Here is a 15,604-nt window from a genome sequence, read left to right on the forward strand (position 1 = left end):
TTTCCTCCGCAGGGTGGCCTGGCTCTCCCTTAGAGATGGGGTGAGAAGCTCGGTCATCCCCCCCCGAAGAGCTGGCAAATGTGTCTGGGAAGAGGAAAGTTATGATATATTATGAATAGTAGCAGGTATACGTTAAACGGCTGTTATGGTTTTTGCAGCACTGTAATGACATATGCGCCTCAGCAAACAACACATGGACCAAGATGCATACGGTACACATAAACAACCAATCCAATCCTCCCTGCAAGGACAAACGCATCACTAAGTTCAACTTGTATCAAGTCGTACTTCCAAGGAAACTTTTCTACATTCACACCAAACTTTTATGAATGGATTTTTTTGCCTTTTTAAAGGTAAAAATATTTATCCATTAAGTAGATATTTTTCTATACAGCCACCTTCTCAGCTCCTTTCAGTAGAAACTCTGGTTTAGATTCCTGTTTCCCTATAGGACACTTCTGCTCCAGTGTTGTCTGATTACTCCCTGATACCTGATTTAATACTCATGTCCTGAAGTTTATAAAAATATTTATCTTAAAATGTCTTTAATATTCAAGAAAAATGAATGTTACTGTATATAAGTATCTATAAATGACTTGAGATCAGGTGACTTTGTGGGAGATAGGACACATTTCCTGTGTTTTGTTGTTGAAAGTTCTGAAAGTATTTTATTTCTGATCTGCTGAATCAATCGAAATAAATAAATAAATAGAAGGACCAGGAGAACCTAGCTGTATTACTCAGACTGTCCGCAGCTATTCCGAGGCAGCTGATCCAGACCAGACTGGATGCATGTGGGGAGGGTGATAAGTGTGCATTCAGCTGGAACCAGAGAGTTTTCAGCACCTGATACCTGCCTCTCACAGCTCTTTTGCTACTACGGCCAAAGTTTGTATGTAGCACCATCTCATTTCTCTGTGGCTGCTTATATCCATCCTTTTCCTGTTCCTGTCGTACATGTATGTCAGTCCTCCATGCAGCTAGCTGCTTTATGGCACAGCGGCTCATTGTGATATTTAGTTGTTTTGTTTTTTTTTAAGAAAATATTTACTAATACAGAAAAGACATCTCCATCATGTCCAGTAAGGTATTGATAAGTATGAAATATCATAAAGTAATCATTTATTAACTTTGTTGTTGGTTGATAATGTCTCAAATTAAAGGGATTTTAGCACAACAGTTAAAAAAAATAAAAACTACATTTTGCTTGTTGTTTTACTTTGTGAGTGAAGCAAAGCTGTCCAAATCGGTGCCTGAAGAAAGGTTAATGAGACCAGCTGACACCTGATCCTGCCACACCTGACTGTGTTTGGGAGCAGCGTGTGATTCTTATGACGCCTGTCCACCTGTGGATAACCTGAAGTTACCTTTCTGCAAGCCTGATGCAAGCGAAACCAGACTGAACTAGCTGAAGGCTTTTCGTACGCAGTGTGGGAGCATATGAGCAAACACAACTGTGTCTGACTGTGAAGGTTCATTTACAGTGAGATGCCAAGAAGGAGATGATTTTGTTTGAAAGGAAAAAAAATTCAAACTAATTAATATTTAAGAAAACATCAAATCAAATCAGACTTTATTTGTATAGTACTTGTCGTGCTTAAAAACAATACAAAGTGCTTTATGTAATAAAACAATTTACTTCAAAATATATAAAACACACACGTGCTGGTAAAATGTCTAAATTTCTAAAAGTATCCCATTGTGTTTATTGCAGACACATTTTTTATTTTGCATACACACTTGTTTATAGAAATGTCACAATGTAAACGATCTATTTACAAAATGTCTATCTCATTTGTGTTTTTGTGTTTCTTCTCTAGAGATGCGTTGAATCTTTTAAAGACGTCCCCCACCCTGAAAGCAGCACCAACTATAGTTACGCCACCTGCACCGAGTCCGACCGCCACCCCAGCAGCTCCGCCTCCACCTCCAGGCAGCAGACCCAACATACCACCTCTGTCTGTACCAGGGAAACCAGGAGCACCAGTGAGCGCTTAAATTTTTGATCCCTCATTTACCTGACTGGTTTAATTGATTTATTAAGCGTACAGTTTATTTTCAGATGATCATTTATTCCCCTTACTTTCTGAAAATGCCCATTTCTCCTGATTAAATGACTTCACAGGGAACTTTTACAGAGATCCCGGCCTCAAATGTCCGGCGTGTCATTGCTCAAAGACTGACCCAGTCGAAGACCACCATCCCTCATTCTTATGCTTCCATTGACTGTGACATGGCTGCCGTCATGAAGCTCCGCAAAGATCTGGCCAAAGGTAAAACGCAAAGCCTCAAAGTTGGCATGTATGCTGAAGCAGTGTTTATTACACGCACGTTACCACCCTGACTGTGAAATGAATGTTTCCCAGTAAGGTCGGGAAGGCAGCCTTTTCCATGAATATGTGAATTTCAAAGTTTTCACATGACCGCTCATTCATGCATTCAGAAAACCTCTCGTACATGTTCTCTGTCAGAGTATGTTCTTCTGGTTCAAGACAACACACACCTCCATCCAGCAGAGAAGGAATTTGGGAAAAGAATCCATATCTAACACAGATCTCGTTTCACATCGTGCTGCAGGAACCAAACACCCCGTCGGATGTTTGTATTTTCAGGCTCTGAATAGGAAATAAAACTTTAATAAAAAAGAAACTGTGATGTTTACCTGATCATATAATGTAAAGTAGTCTTCAGGAATGTATTTAACTGATGCAAATGTGAACAAGCAAGCCTTTATAAATTCCTCCCTGGCTAAAAGTAGCTATTAGTAGATATTTTTGTTTTTTTGTTGTTCCTTTCCACCTTTTGCACCTTTTATTATTCACTGCTTGGTAAAAGACTCAATAAAAGCTACTACAGGCTAAGTACACAGCCAAGTGTAGCTTGTTTAGTAAATATTTCCTCATCTTACTTACTCAGCCTCATGGTGAACCCTGGTAAGGGTTATTTTGTAAACTTTATTTCCGTGTGCAACAGATCTGCTCAGCACTTTGTGCAACAGAAATGAGGATGTAAGTGTTGAAAGTTAAGGAGGGAATGCTATGACCAAAAAAGGGAACATTCATGTGTCACAATATCCACAGTTCAGCCACTTTCTCACTTTGCAGAGTAAAAACCCAAGGGAAGCCTTTACTTGTAAAAGCTGTTTAACATGTTTAATATGTTTATACAGCAGAAGTATTTTGTTTGTTTCCTACTTTTAAACATTTAGCTCAGCACACCGTAATGCAGTTGGCTTTATTTAGCTTAACTTTGCCTCCGTGTCAAACAAGTAGTAAATCTCTCTGGGTGCTCTCTCTGTGATGGAGGAAATGGGACGGCAATTCCAGACCTATTAGCGAGGCTGTGTGTGTACGGAGGGATTCTCTCGCCGGTTGTTTTTGCGGTCCTTCATTGTTCAGGAGCAGTACGATTTCACGGTTAGCTCATTAATCATCCTGCTCACAGCATTCATAACTGTCTGGTACAGCACTATTGGACACTGGAAAAGCTGGCAGGCCTGTCCAAACCTGCCTGACCCTCTGCTGTCACAGATGGAAGGGAAGCAGAGTTTTATTACCAACATTTTACAGTTTCAGGTTGGTCCGGATAATCTGCAGTGCCTCTTAATGAAAACACAGGATAACATTTTTTCACACCTGATGGCGTGTTTGCTGGTATTCATCACCAAAAGTTTGAAAGTTTTTAAAACTTTTTGCTTGGTTTTGGGTTTAATTTATTCTGGATTACTGTAATTCAGTTTATTATGGGTTGGACCAGTCCGTATACTGGTTGCAGATGGTCCAGCAAACAAAAGACGGGACCATATTGTTCCTCTACTGGCTTCCTGTCACTTACAGGATCCAGTTTAAGAGCCTGTTGTTTGTTTATTAAACTGGTTCTTGGTTTTAGGAAAATAGCCTGTTTTTAGATGTACAAGCCTGACTCAGAGCAAAAGCTGGTCCGAGGTTCTGTAACATTCTGCCCCATCAGATCAAGTGTCCAATCCTTCAGAATATCTTCTAATGACACCTGTTTGCACTGGCTTGTATTTTTTTAGATGTCATTTATGTTATTTATGTGATCAGTTTTTAGTGTATCTTGTATTTCTAATTATTTTATAATATATTTAGCATTTAAGTCTGCAGATCTGCTCAGCACTTTGGGTGTAAAAATATAAATAAACTTACTATTTTGATCTTTTTATAAATGGAATGTGCGTTTCTTACTTAGGCCACTTGTTTTGTGAGTTTTTCTTTTTCTTTTTTTGACCTTCCTGTGGCATTTAGGATCACTGTTGTTCATCTGCCCACTCGTCTTCTAAAATATTAACCCCAGTGCCCTCCCCAAGTTTACAAACCCTGAACATAACTATTCAGTTATTTTCATTATTTTAGCCCTTTAAACCTTTTATTTATTTGAAATGTTTAATTTGTTTTGTTTTAATATATGCACACAATGAATACCAGGGGGATGGGGGGTGTGGTGATTTGAGAGGAAATGCCAAAGATTAGCAGCTAAATCGATTTAACTTCATTATGTGTGTGTTGTGTGAGGTACTCCCATGCGATCAGGTGCTTTTTACAAATGCACCTGTTTTAGTGTAAGTGATAGATGACCACTTTTTGTAGACGTGCGCATACCGGGCACACACCTCTCCTTCTGCCAGAGCTTGCAGCAACAGATGCAATCTGCATGTTTATCTTTGGCTGTGAAAGCAGCCAGGTGCTTAAACATAGAAGGCCGTGCTTTGGCTCAATCGCCTCTTTAGAGTCACAAACCACATCCTTTCAAAGATGCCCTGCTCTCACACCCAAAAGGATTTTTTTAAGCAGTTTTTCTGCATGTACATTTTTCTCACAAAGTTGTCTAAAAGCAGAATCTGACACTACAGAAAAAGTACTGACATGATCTAATCCATTGTGTCGCTCATCTTTAACACATCCTGGGCTGTTGTCACTACCAAGCGCTATTAGTCCAGTATGTATTGATAGAAAATGATATGTATATATATTTTTTTATTTGTAATAGATAATAAAAGTATTCTAATAACTATACTCGCATTTGAAGTATTAATATCAATAAAATGACTCAATGTTTGGAATAAAATGCACAAAAAATTTCATTCAATAACTGGAAAATGGATTGATGTTATGATAGTTTGATTAAAGTAAAACTGTTTTTCTTTTTTTGTCTTTTCAGAACAGATCAAGGTGTCTGTTAATGATTTTATTATCAAAGCAGCAGCTGTTGCACTTAAAGTAAGTATTGTTTGCTATTTGCTCATAAATATTTGATTTTTTTGGGGTTTTTTTCTTTGAAAAGTATAGCACATTCAGGTATTATAGTTAATATTATTAAAGGGTTTTTCAAGCCATCTCAGAGCAGGTTATACAGGTCGATAAACTGCAGATTATTATCATTTAAAGAGCTTTTTTTTTCCCCTAAACTAATGTTGAAGACACTTGTAGGAGTTGGAGAACATGTTATGTAATCTGAATTTTTTAATCCGAATGTTGCAGACTGTGTCATCTAGTTATTCTAGTCAGAAATGTCTTGAAATTCTATTGCTTAACATTTCCAATGAATGACTGTACCCACTAATGAATGTGTCCCCCTCCTAAAGCATTTATCTAAGAACAAGCAGCAGCTGAGAAACCAAGCTATGTGCTGCATGATGAGTGTGAAGAATGTGGAACATACATGCACATTTCCCACTTAATGTGAACATCAAGTACTACAGTACAACAAGGCCTTCTCTTGTCTGGACACCATGTTTTGCTTTTTTTTTTTTTTTTACTGGTAGCGGAACATCCCACATGACCAAATACCTCTTTGGATGGGGTTCTGCGCTAGACTAACATGCAATCTGCTTGTGTAACATTTCATCTTAGAGAACTGGCATCAGACATACACGCTGACCCAAGTTGACCCAAGTACTAGCAAAAGAGTTGTACATTTTTGTTGTACATTACATCTAACAGGTTCCAGTGTAAAGTAGAGACGATATACATCCTACACAAAACATTTTGTTTTAATTCTTCACATCTGCTGTTGTGATTTTTTTATTTGTAATTGACAGGTTGACAACTCTGGTATCTCATCATGCTTAAATTTGTTGCTTCACATATATAAAGTCTGTTAAAGCCCCACGTAGCCAAGAAAAAGCAGGTTTACATCAGACACAACCCAGGCTGACCTCTTATTCTGTTTGTCCCAGGAAATGCCTGAAGTAAATGTGACTTGGTCTGGTGATGGACCTCATGCTCTCGATTCAATTCACATCTCAATCGCCGTGGCCACCGACAAAGGCCTCATCACTCCAATTATTAAGGATGCCGCAACCAAAGGAGTGCAGGAGATCTCAGCTAACGCTAAGGTAAAAGCAGGAATACAGGAATCAAGTGCTATCATTTTATTTTTTGTTTTAATTTAAATTTGACATGCGCCTCAAACCCTCTGGAAATATGTTTTCTTGAAAAAAGATGAAAAACTTCAGAGTGAAGCAAACTGTTGGTATCATTTATATAGTTTTAAGTTGCAGGTTTAAACATTTAATAGCTGCAGATGGAGTATAATGCAGCAATGGTCAGCTCTTTTTCTTGCTGGGTTCAGTCATTTGCCTGCAAATGCATGCATGTATATACACTACCAGTCACGAGTTTGGACAGTTTCCCATTGGATATAATGGGAAAGTGTCCAAACTTTTGACTGCTAGTGTATGTATGTGTGTATAACCTCTGGGTCTGATAGGATGATGCACAGATAAGAGTTGCAATGTTTCTCACTCAGATCAAATACATTAATTTCTGAAGATGAGGATAATAAATGTGCCTCACACCTGCAGCGTTGCCTTGTAAAAATCTTATTCAACGTCTGTGCTAACGGCTGTCGTGTCTCAGCAGTGATGCAACGTTTGATTCGACCGCCATCTGTTGCAGAACAAACAGTGGATTCATATTTCCACAGAAAGTTTAACGTTAATCTTAAATTCATAGAATGGATTTCACCTCATGACACTTTCTGACTAAATGTTCTCATTCCACAGAAGAGATGGACCGCACATCAAGTCATCTTCACGCTAAAAATATGACCAATGTTTAAGCCATTTACAACTCACCTTTCATTGTGCATTAGACCACCAAAAGCAATCAAAGTTAAATGCTGTAGTACAGACAGACAGTCAGCAGAGGCTTTTTTTCATCTTCTAGGCAGGTGAAGGTCCTCCAGTCCTGCACTGCAGCCATTATCAGCTCCAAATTACTGTGAAATGTCTCTGCTTTGAGTCAGCTTTGTAGGAAGTGGAATGCAGCTCAGGTAGATTTAAATCAAGTGATTGACTCGACCACCCGAAGGCCATTCACATCCTCGTTTTGCAGATCGTTCAGACATGGAAACCCTGGATGTATCAAATCCATTCAAATCAAATTTTTATTTATAAAGAACTTTTCATCCAAAAAGGTAACCCAGAGTACTCTGCATAAAAACCCACAACAAGTAACAAATTTAACACATAACTAATTAGAATCTTTCTTACATTCACTCATACATACACTTTTATTCACGTCCAACCTTTCCGTCTCTTCAACTGAATATTATTATAGAAATAAACATCTGGCTCACTGCTGTGAGGAAACAATATGTTGGGAATGTGTTCTTGCCAATAGCCAGCCCACTCATGATCACAGAGGTCTCCACTGCTGGAAAACACTCAAGACCAGTAGGGGTAGAGGTCAAACATCACAGCCATAAGGCTGTCCTGCAGGACCCCTTCTGGTAAACTGCAATCTCCATGGCAACAGCCCTGCAGACTGAGTAGTCATCTCCCGGCATGAAGGAATACCATGAGGAAAATATTGGACAGCCTTGTGGTTTTACAACATTTATTTACCATTTATCTCCTTGCTAAACTGTGATCAGATAATCAGACATCATGGCGCTGGCCAAACATAATTCAATCACTTGGAACCAATATTTAAACGGCTGTTGGTATTTATCTACGTCTGTAAAGTGTGTGTGTAGCTTAGTGAGCTTATTTACTGTGACCTCTGAAAGGACCAGTCAGTAGAAGTCACATAAACATTTGACATGTAAGAGCTGGACAATACACCTTGCTTGGAGCGATGTTTGTCCCATTGCTCCCTGCTTGAAAGCAGTTACTTAAAATGGGCACCGAGAACACCAGTTGGTTGGCAGAGCACCTGCACTGCCACAATCCCAGTTGCAATGTTCCAGGCAAACGTTCAGCTTTGCGCTAATTTTCTCACAAATTCTTTAAGCATGTTTAAACGAGTTGGTATACCACTTCTCTCTCACATCAAGTACTTAAAATGTTAATTGCCGTCCACAGCTAATGGTTCTAGTTTCCCAGTGCCTATTGCTCTCAAATTAAAGGCCATCAGTGGTCTAGCCAGAGCACAGCGAGTCCTCTGCTTGCCCTTTACGTGATGGTGTGGAACAAGGCTGTTTACTTCTTTAGAGCTCTTATCCTACCGTGTGGGATGTCTTCTGAGTCATTCTTAGCTTTGAGTTGGCTGAACATCTGCATTAACCTTTAAATACATTTCCAGTAGAATAAAAGTTCATCTGGTATAAAAATGTGGAGGCTACTCGGCAGTTTCAGTCTTGCTTAGAGAACCGAGTTGGAAAACAAGTGGTGAAGTTTGATTTATGTTCTTTCTGCTTCAGAAAAATCCACTACAAACAAGGCTACAATCATTTTATTTCTTTCTGATAATTAAAATGGTGTCTGTGTACTTATTTATTTATTCATTCATTTATCTTCCTAGCCTTCCTTGATGCTGTAAAATAAAAGGAGGATTTGCAGAAGCAAGGTTTTAGTTTTTCCATCCCAGACAGCTCTTCTTCCCCTTTGGGTGTTGTCAGTTCCCTTTCTTCATTTTAGTCATTCATAGTCTGATGGTTTCCATTAATACCAGCATTTGCTTTGGGACATTTAAGTATTTTCTCGGAACATGATATTGGAAAACTAGTCCCTGTCGCCTTTCATCTATAGTTATGAATTAAAACTGAATTAATAGCTTTCTGTAAGTCTGATCATCTGTACACATGTTTTATACAAGTATCCCACAACGAATGATCACAGTGGTGGATGTTGGTATCACCAGTAGGCATAAAGCCACATTTTATGTTAATATTAACATGACATTAAAGCTTTATTTTATTGAACTCTCTGGGATTTGTATGTTGTTTAGTATGCGTGCATTTGTATGGAAGATTTTGTTCTCTAAAACCAAATTTAAATGTTTTTTTGTTTTTTTTTGTTTGTTTTTTATTACAGGCATTAGCTCAGAAAGCTCGAGATGGGAAACTTCTTCCTGAGGAATACCAGGGTGGCTCATTTAGGTAAACCCAATAAATCAGTCCTGTGTAGTTCTGTTAAGTCTACTGCAGTTTTATGTGACTGTTGGAGCGATGCGTCCTACTGTGATTCCCATTAGCTCAAAATGTATAAATAGGAATAGTACATTCCAGTAGTTATGATGTAAACCCAGTAACACAGTCAGCATGTTATACATATTCTACATTTTATTTTAGGCCGCACTGAATGTTCTTGGGTGACATGGACCATCAGTTACTGTGCCATCAACAGAAAAGTAAAAGAGAGGTTTTTTTTTTTTTTAACTCATTAGAATTAATGGTGTCATTTACACATAAATGGGGTTTCTGTGTCAGGCTGGAACAATGAATTCCAACGGAGATGCAGCCGCCTTTGTCCCTCTGAGGATATATGCGCGCACCCTTTCTCTTTTCGTTTTATTCATCCCTCTGAGCTAAAAGTCTCATTAAGGCAAGCAGCAAACTGCCTTCTGGTCAGACTGGCTTTAATGTTCCCAGCATATAGTGGGACTCTTACTGGCCAGAGCTGCTGGAGTTTTTTTTTTTTTTTTTTAAATTTTATTTAGTAAATGTGAGATATTGATAGAAAATTAGATCCCACTATTCAGCTATTATCAACAGTAATGTCGTCAGAACTACCATCATGGCTGCTTAGTTCACCTCTATGTACTTTCCTTCTTACTGAGCCTGACTAATGTGATAATACACCGTGTCCTCTTGTCATCCCGTTTCTTCCTCCCTCTTCTCTTTCTTCTGGTGGCAGTATATCTAACCTGGGGATGTTCGGGATCAGTGGCTTCAGCGCTGTGATCAACCCTCCTCAGGCATGCATCCTCGCTGTCGGAACCTCCAGAAGCGAGCTGCGACTGAGCGACACCGACCAGACCCCGCGCACTCAGCAACTGATGACGGTTACGTTGTCCAGTGATGGACGGCTAGTGGATGATGAATTGGCTTCTCGGTTTCTTGATAAATTCCGTGCCAACCTGGAGCAACCGCAGCGCATGGCCCTCGCCTAAACAAGAGAGAGAGCTTTGACAAAGTGATTTTTAAAAAGCTGAATCGCGTTTAAAGAGCATGTTGCATGTTGGAACCCCCCCCCCCTTAAATAAATATGTAGAGAAAATATTGTCGGAAGAATGTTGAATAAAAACACGCTTATAAATACTTTATTTTAGAAAGTTTAGAGTAGTTTCAGTTTGAATTTTACTACTGCATCTAAAACTGCAAGACAGGAAGTGACATAGGAAGAGGGAGATGGTGTTGTGCTGAAAAAAGCACCCCTGCTGTGGATAGAACCCCGCTGCACAAAGCGCAGTAACAGCATCTCACCTGTAGATGGTGTGTATTCATTATTACGCTTATAAAGGATAAATACTCGCCATCTACAGGCAAGATGATGTTACTGCGGCGTGTGCGATTGGGTTCTTTTCACGGCAGGGGTGTTTTGTTTTCTTTTTTCCACACATCATCTCCTTTTTCCTACGTCACTTCCTGTCTTGCAGTTTTAGATGCAGTCGTAAAATTCTAAAAGAAACTTCTTTTCCAAATAGTGTGTTTTCATCACCATCAGTTCCAACAATATTTTTCTGCAGACTGATTTAATGGCGTTCTAACCTGCAACATGCTTTTTAAGGAAACATCTACATGACGAAGCCTGGCTCGTGGTTTTTCTAGCAGAAAGCTGCCAAATAGCTGATAACTATCCTGGTTTGTATGTGGTATTATGGTTAGGCTGTACATAATAACTTAAGTTTGTGGCTTCTTTCTGACTGGTTATCACCAGGCTTTGTGGTGAAGCTGAAGTGGACTTCTGGTAGAGGATTCAAGGATGCTGACGGTGATCCCAAATGTCGCAAAGACAAACGTTTGTCTCAAAACTGTGGTTTGTTGGCCACACTAGCAGTGTTTATTTTTCATTTCCACCAGAGCAACTCTGTGTCAGTGTTGTTAAACATGGTGGAAAGTCGTGTAAATTCTTTCAAATATTTATTAATATCAGTGACAAGACACTGTTCATAGCAGTTAAATCTACATGAACTTATACCTGCTGAATGCTAAAATCAAGAGTTTGAGTCATTTTAATTTATTTCAAACTCACACTGCTTAAAACAAGCCTGCAAGTTTCTGTATAAACAAAATAAACTTAAGATTTCTTTTCATTAAATGTTAATAAAATTCACTGTTCAACCTTAAAGGCTTTGTGTGTTTCATTTAACAAGTTTCTCCTGATTTTCATGAAGTAGCACAGCTAGCAGTGGAACCACAGAGGTGTTTGTTCCAGTTTGTTTAATCACGTTACATAATTATCTCATATATGTCAATTAGGATAATTTGTTAGGCTGAGTGGACAGGTCAGACTGCTGGCAGATGTTTATCTCTGTTATCTGCACAGGCAGAACAGCTGTTTACACATGCATTAGCACCAGTCTGGCAGAGCATGCCCCAGATGTGCAGAACAAAAAGGTATCTCCAAAGATTGCATAATGAGCCACAGAAATGTTCCAGGTTGTAGTTTCAGACATTTCTGGCCATATTTAGATTTCTACTTCGCACACTGCATATTACTAAAACTGCAACTCCTGAACTATGCACAGAGTTAAAGCAGTTTAGAAACCCTGCTGTCTAAACCCTCTGGCTGAATTCACAGCTCTTCCTTGCACACATGAACTAATTTCCATGATGGGTTTCCTACATTTCACTTCAGCAGATAAATCACCTGTGACCAGTGGTGGAAGAACTGCATTCATTTTTAATGTGACATTGGTGGAAAAATCTTGCCTGATTGTAACTCTGCTACTACTATCCTGTTTTTACTGCAACTGTGAGCACATGCAAACCCTTTTCAGTGACTGTGGAGAGGGGACATTTTGTTCTGTGGTTGCTGTGGAACCGGATTGAGATTCAACACTGAGATACACATAGAAACAGGCAAGGGTACATAACGAGGGGGGGCATGCAAGCGATTGGCAGAGACCAGCTGCTTCGACAGTATTGTTCTGTTTTCTATAGGGAGAGTTACCATGGGCAAAAGCAGGTTTTTGCAAATAAGAAGTGAGAAGACAAAAGCAGTGCCCTTTAATGTTCCTGCTTAAGTTACCACACAGGGTGAGGTTTCCTGAGCACGAGGACTTAGAGAGACCATATTTAAACTGTTTGTATCTGAAATTCATTCAGTTTTACAAGCTATAGGTATCAAGATAGTGGAAGGCCACACTCCACATCTAACGTCATCGCTTCTCTACCTTAAACTCATCTCCTTCGTTTCCAGTTTGCTTCTCCTCCTTGAATATAAATGTGTTGTTGCTTTGTGAGCCGGCTCATAATCCAGCCGCTGCCTCGTATGAGTATTCATCTTGGTGCACCATCTGCCACAAGGATATAGGGTGCCTTTACAGACCAGCCATGGATCAAATCAGATGCAGAAAGTGTCACAGATGCTCAAGAAGGGAATGTGGGAGCTGCCGTCAAAGCACATAAAATAGAAGGAAGTGTACACAAAGCGTGTGTGATGTTATTTATCTTTCAAAGCTGAGTGCAGATCTGCTGCTACACAGTAATAAACCCCTGCAGCTAAATAGTGATGTGATGCCCAGAACTAGTGATAACCACGTGGAAATATTCTTAGCCATGTTTACAAGTCTCATTCTTGCCTAATGAGATGTTTGCATTTGTGAAAAAGAGGTTCTTTGTATTACTGGTTTGGAATTTCCTGTAGGCTAAATAATGATGAAATAAAGCAATATTTTTCTTCATTTCAAATGTGTACTTTCTTTGTACAACATTAAATGTCATGGTAGTGAAATCATGTGTTTTTTGTTTTTTTTTAATTGCATTTGGTTATCAGCTTGACATCTGGCAGAGCTGTTTGGGAGAGAAGCTGAACAATCCCCTTTCCAACTATCTGCTCTGCAAATGCAGCAAAGTAGATTCTGACATTTCCTTAGCTTTCCTGTCACAGTGTGACATTTACTCCTCTGATGGCCACCCGCCAGTCTTCGCCAAGCAATCTCGTTATATGGAACAGCTGGATAAGCGAGCTGCCCGACGGAAAGAATCCGATATATTCCCGCCAAGGTTTTGATGAACAATGCGCAAGGTGTTGGAGATAATGCTGGGGCTCGGGCAGCCGTGTAGGTCGGGCTCATGGACACACAGCATGGTGCGGTGGAGAGATGGAGGCTGTTGCTATGGAGACCAAATGGAATGACTGTGTGCTTCACATGTTTGTCCTTCAGATTCAGAGTGTGCTGAATGTTTTTTGTCAAATAACACAAGTGGGGGAAAAGACTTAAATCCATTTTCATGGTCTGGTGGCTGGAAGTCCAGTTAGTGTATAAGTACATGTCTTTGTTACCAAAATCTATGTGTGGTGTGGTTAACCTGCTTTTGCCACACTCTTTGCTCCAAACGACTAACCTTCACTGCTTTCCACTTCGACAAGCTTTAAACCAGCATCTCAGCATCTGAAGTATTAAAAAAAAAAAAAAAAAAAAATCAGATTTGAAATATATTTTTACATTGACTGCTGAACTAACATTTTTATGGAATTAAGGACCAATTTGACTCATCTGCCCTCATATGAAAGGAACTGAATGTGTTATTTTATTGGCTTTAAAAGTCCGTGGTCTCTTTCTCACAAGGATATAATGCAGAATTTCCCTGTCTTTGTGAATGACAACCATGGTCTAAAAAGAGGCTCCCTCTCATCCACATTATCTCATGCTCGAGTTTGTTTAGTCATTGTTACCAGGATTTCCTCTGGTCTCCGGTTTTTTCCTTACGACCAGCACATTTCCATTCAGTCTCCTTTTAAATGGAAAGCTTTCTTTTCTCTACTGCTTTAAAATGAACAGTCATACTTTCACTTCCTCGTTCATATTAACCTATATTTAGACATTTCCTCTGCCCCTCCCTTATTTCTTTGAATTGTATCCTTTGCTTAAACATCCTGTTCAAGTCTTAAAATAGAAGCACAACAAGCACAAGCAACATGTCAACAACAGCAGCATTTCACCTGTGAGATTACTGGGGCCTACCGCCATGCATACTGAGGGCATGGATGATGCAGGGCATTCCATTCGGCTATACTGTACGCTGTGCAAACACGCTTGCTCTGCTGTCCCAGCACCCAAACAGAAATGAGGCCCTTGCTTTGTTGTTGTTGCAAAGCCCGGCCTTTTGAAGCAGTCCAGTCATGCTCCGTGATGCCGGGATAGCTCATCCAGCCTGAGACTCAGCAGAGTGAGCACAGCGCAACGACAGCACAGACCTAACAGTCTCCCTCACCTTCTCAGAGGCTTTCAGCCCAAGCAGAAATGCAGATCCAAAGACTTTTAGTTGCCTGACATTTAGAAAGTACCAACAGAAATTAATGAAATGAAACAAACTGAAATTTTTTTTATCAATCCCCAAAGGAAAGAAATGCTTGTTGAATATGTCCACTTTACTTTTTAAAAGGATCGACTTAAAACAGACAAACTTGAATATTAGTGAGGAAATCACACAGGAAGTATCGGTTTCAGGGCACTTTGACAAAGTGCTGTCAGAGAGGAGGAAGTCTCCTGACAGCCTGGCAGGAGTGAGGCTGATAGATGATGGTAAACAAGGGAACCTGCAGGCCCTAAGAGACAATATGACACACACTGCAACAACTCTACCAACCCTGGAGGAGGCCCTGAGGCCGTGCATCCAGTGAGCTACGTTTTTCTTCAACACACTATACTATTGCAAACATCCATATCTGCATATTTGGTAAATGGTACATTTTATCTTCGTGCTCTGTACGAATAAGGACATCTTACCATCTCCTCCAATCACATTGCTATGACTTCATTGGTTAAAGGGGAAAAAGCACGTTGCATGAAAGGAATGCTGAGGAGGTGCCATTAGTCGGCCATTACCACAGTATTCCCAACCACAAGGATGTCTGGGTCTGAGTCTCTCTGTGTGTGTGTGTGTGTGTGTGTGTGTGTGTGTGTGTGTGTGTGTGTGTTTCTTGCATTCTCAGACATCATGGAAACTTTTTTTTTTTTTTTGCTGAATCAGCAGTTTAACGTTTACTTCAGGATTAATCAATGTGCAGCGTACAGCTGTTCACCTACTTTCTTTTTCGCATCACCTGAGTCAGATATTAACCCAAGTTTCCTGGTTGTATTTAATACCGTCCGTTAGGCTCATGTGTCTGCAAACAGGCTTCATCTCTCTAGTTTGTATCATCATTGATGGTTTTGTTCATTCCATCATGTTGGAGTGTTGACTGAGCTCG

General features: G+C 39.7%; 1 protein-coding gene across 1 annotated transcript in view; it reads left to right on the forward strand.

Annotated features, from left to right (window-relative positions):
* pdhx (pyruvate dehydrogenase complex component X) overlaps positions 1–11,527 on the forward strand; it is a 28,543-nt gene extending 17,016 nt beyond the window's left edge. The window contains exons 6-11 of the mRNA XM_079259757.1: positions 1,821–1,986; positions 2,126–2,273; positions 5,179–5,237; positions 6,197–6,355; positions 9,278–9,342; positions 10,100–11,527. Of these exons, the coding sequence (XP_079115883.1) occupies positions 1,821–1,986; positions 2,126–2,273; positions 5,179–5,237; positions 6,197–6,355; positions 9,278–9,342; positions 10,100–10,355 (853 nt within the window). The 3' untranslated portion in view covers positions 10,356–11,527. The remainder of the gene's footprint in view (positions 1–1,820; positions 1,987–2,125; positions 2,274–5,178; positions 5,238–6,196; positions 6,356–9,277; positions 9,343–10,099) is intronic.
* Positions 11,528–15,604: the final 4,077 nt, after the last annotated feature.

Source organism: Telmatherina bonti (genome assembly GCF_933228915.1).
Source record: "Telmatherina bonti genome assembly, chromosome: 2".
Classification (NCBI taxonomy): domain Eukaryota; kingdom Metazoa; phylum Chordata; class Actinopteri; order Atheriniformes; family Telmatherinidae; genus Telmatherina; species Telmatherina bonti.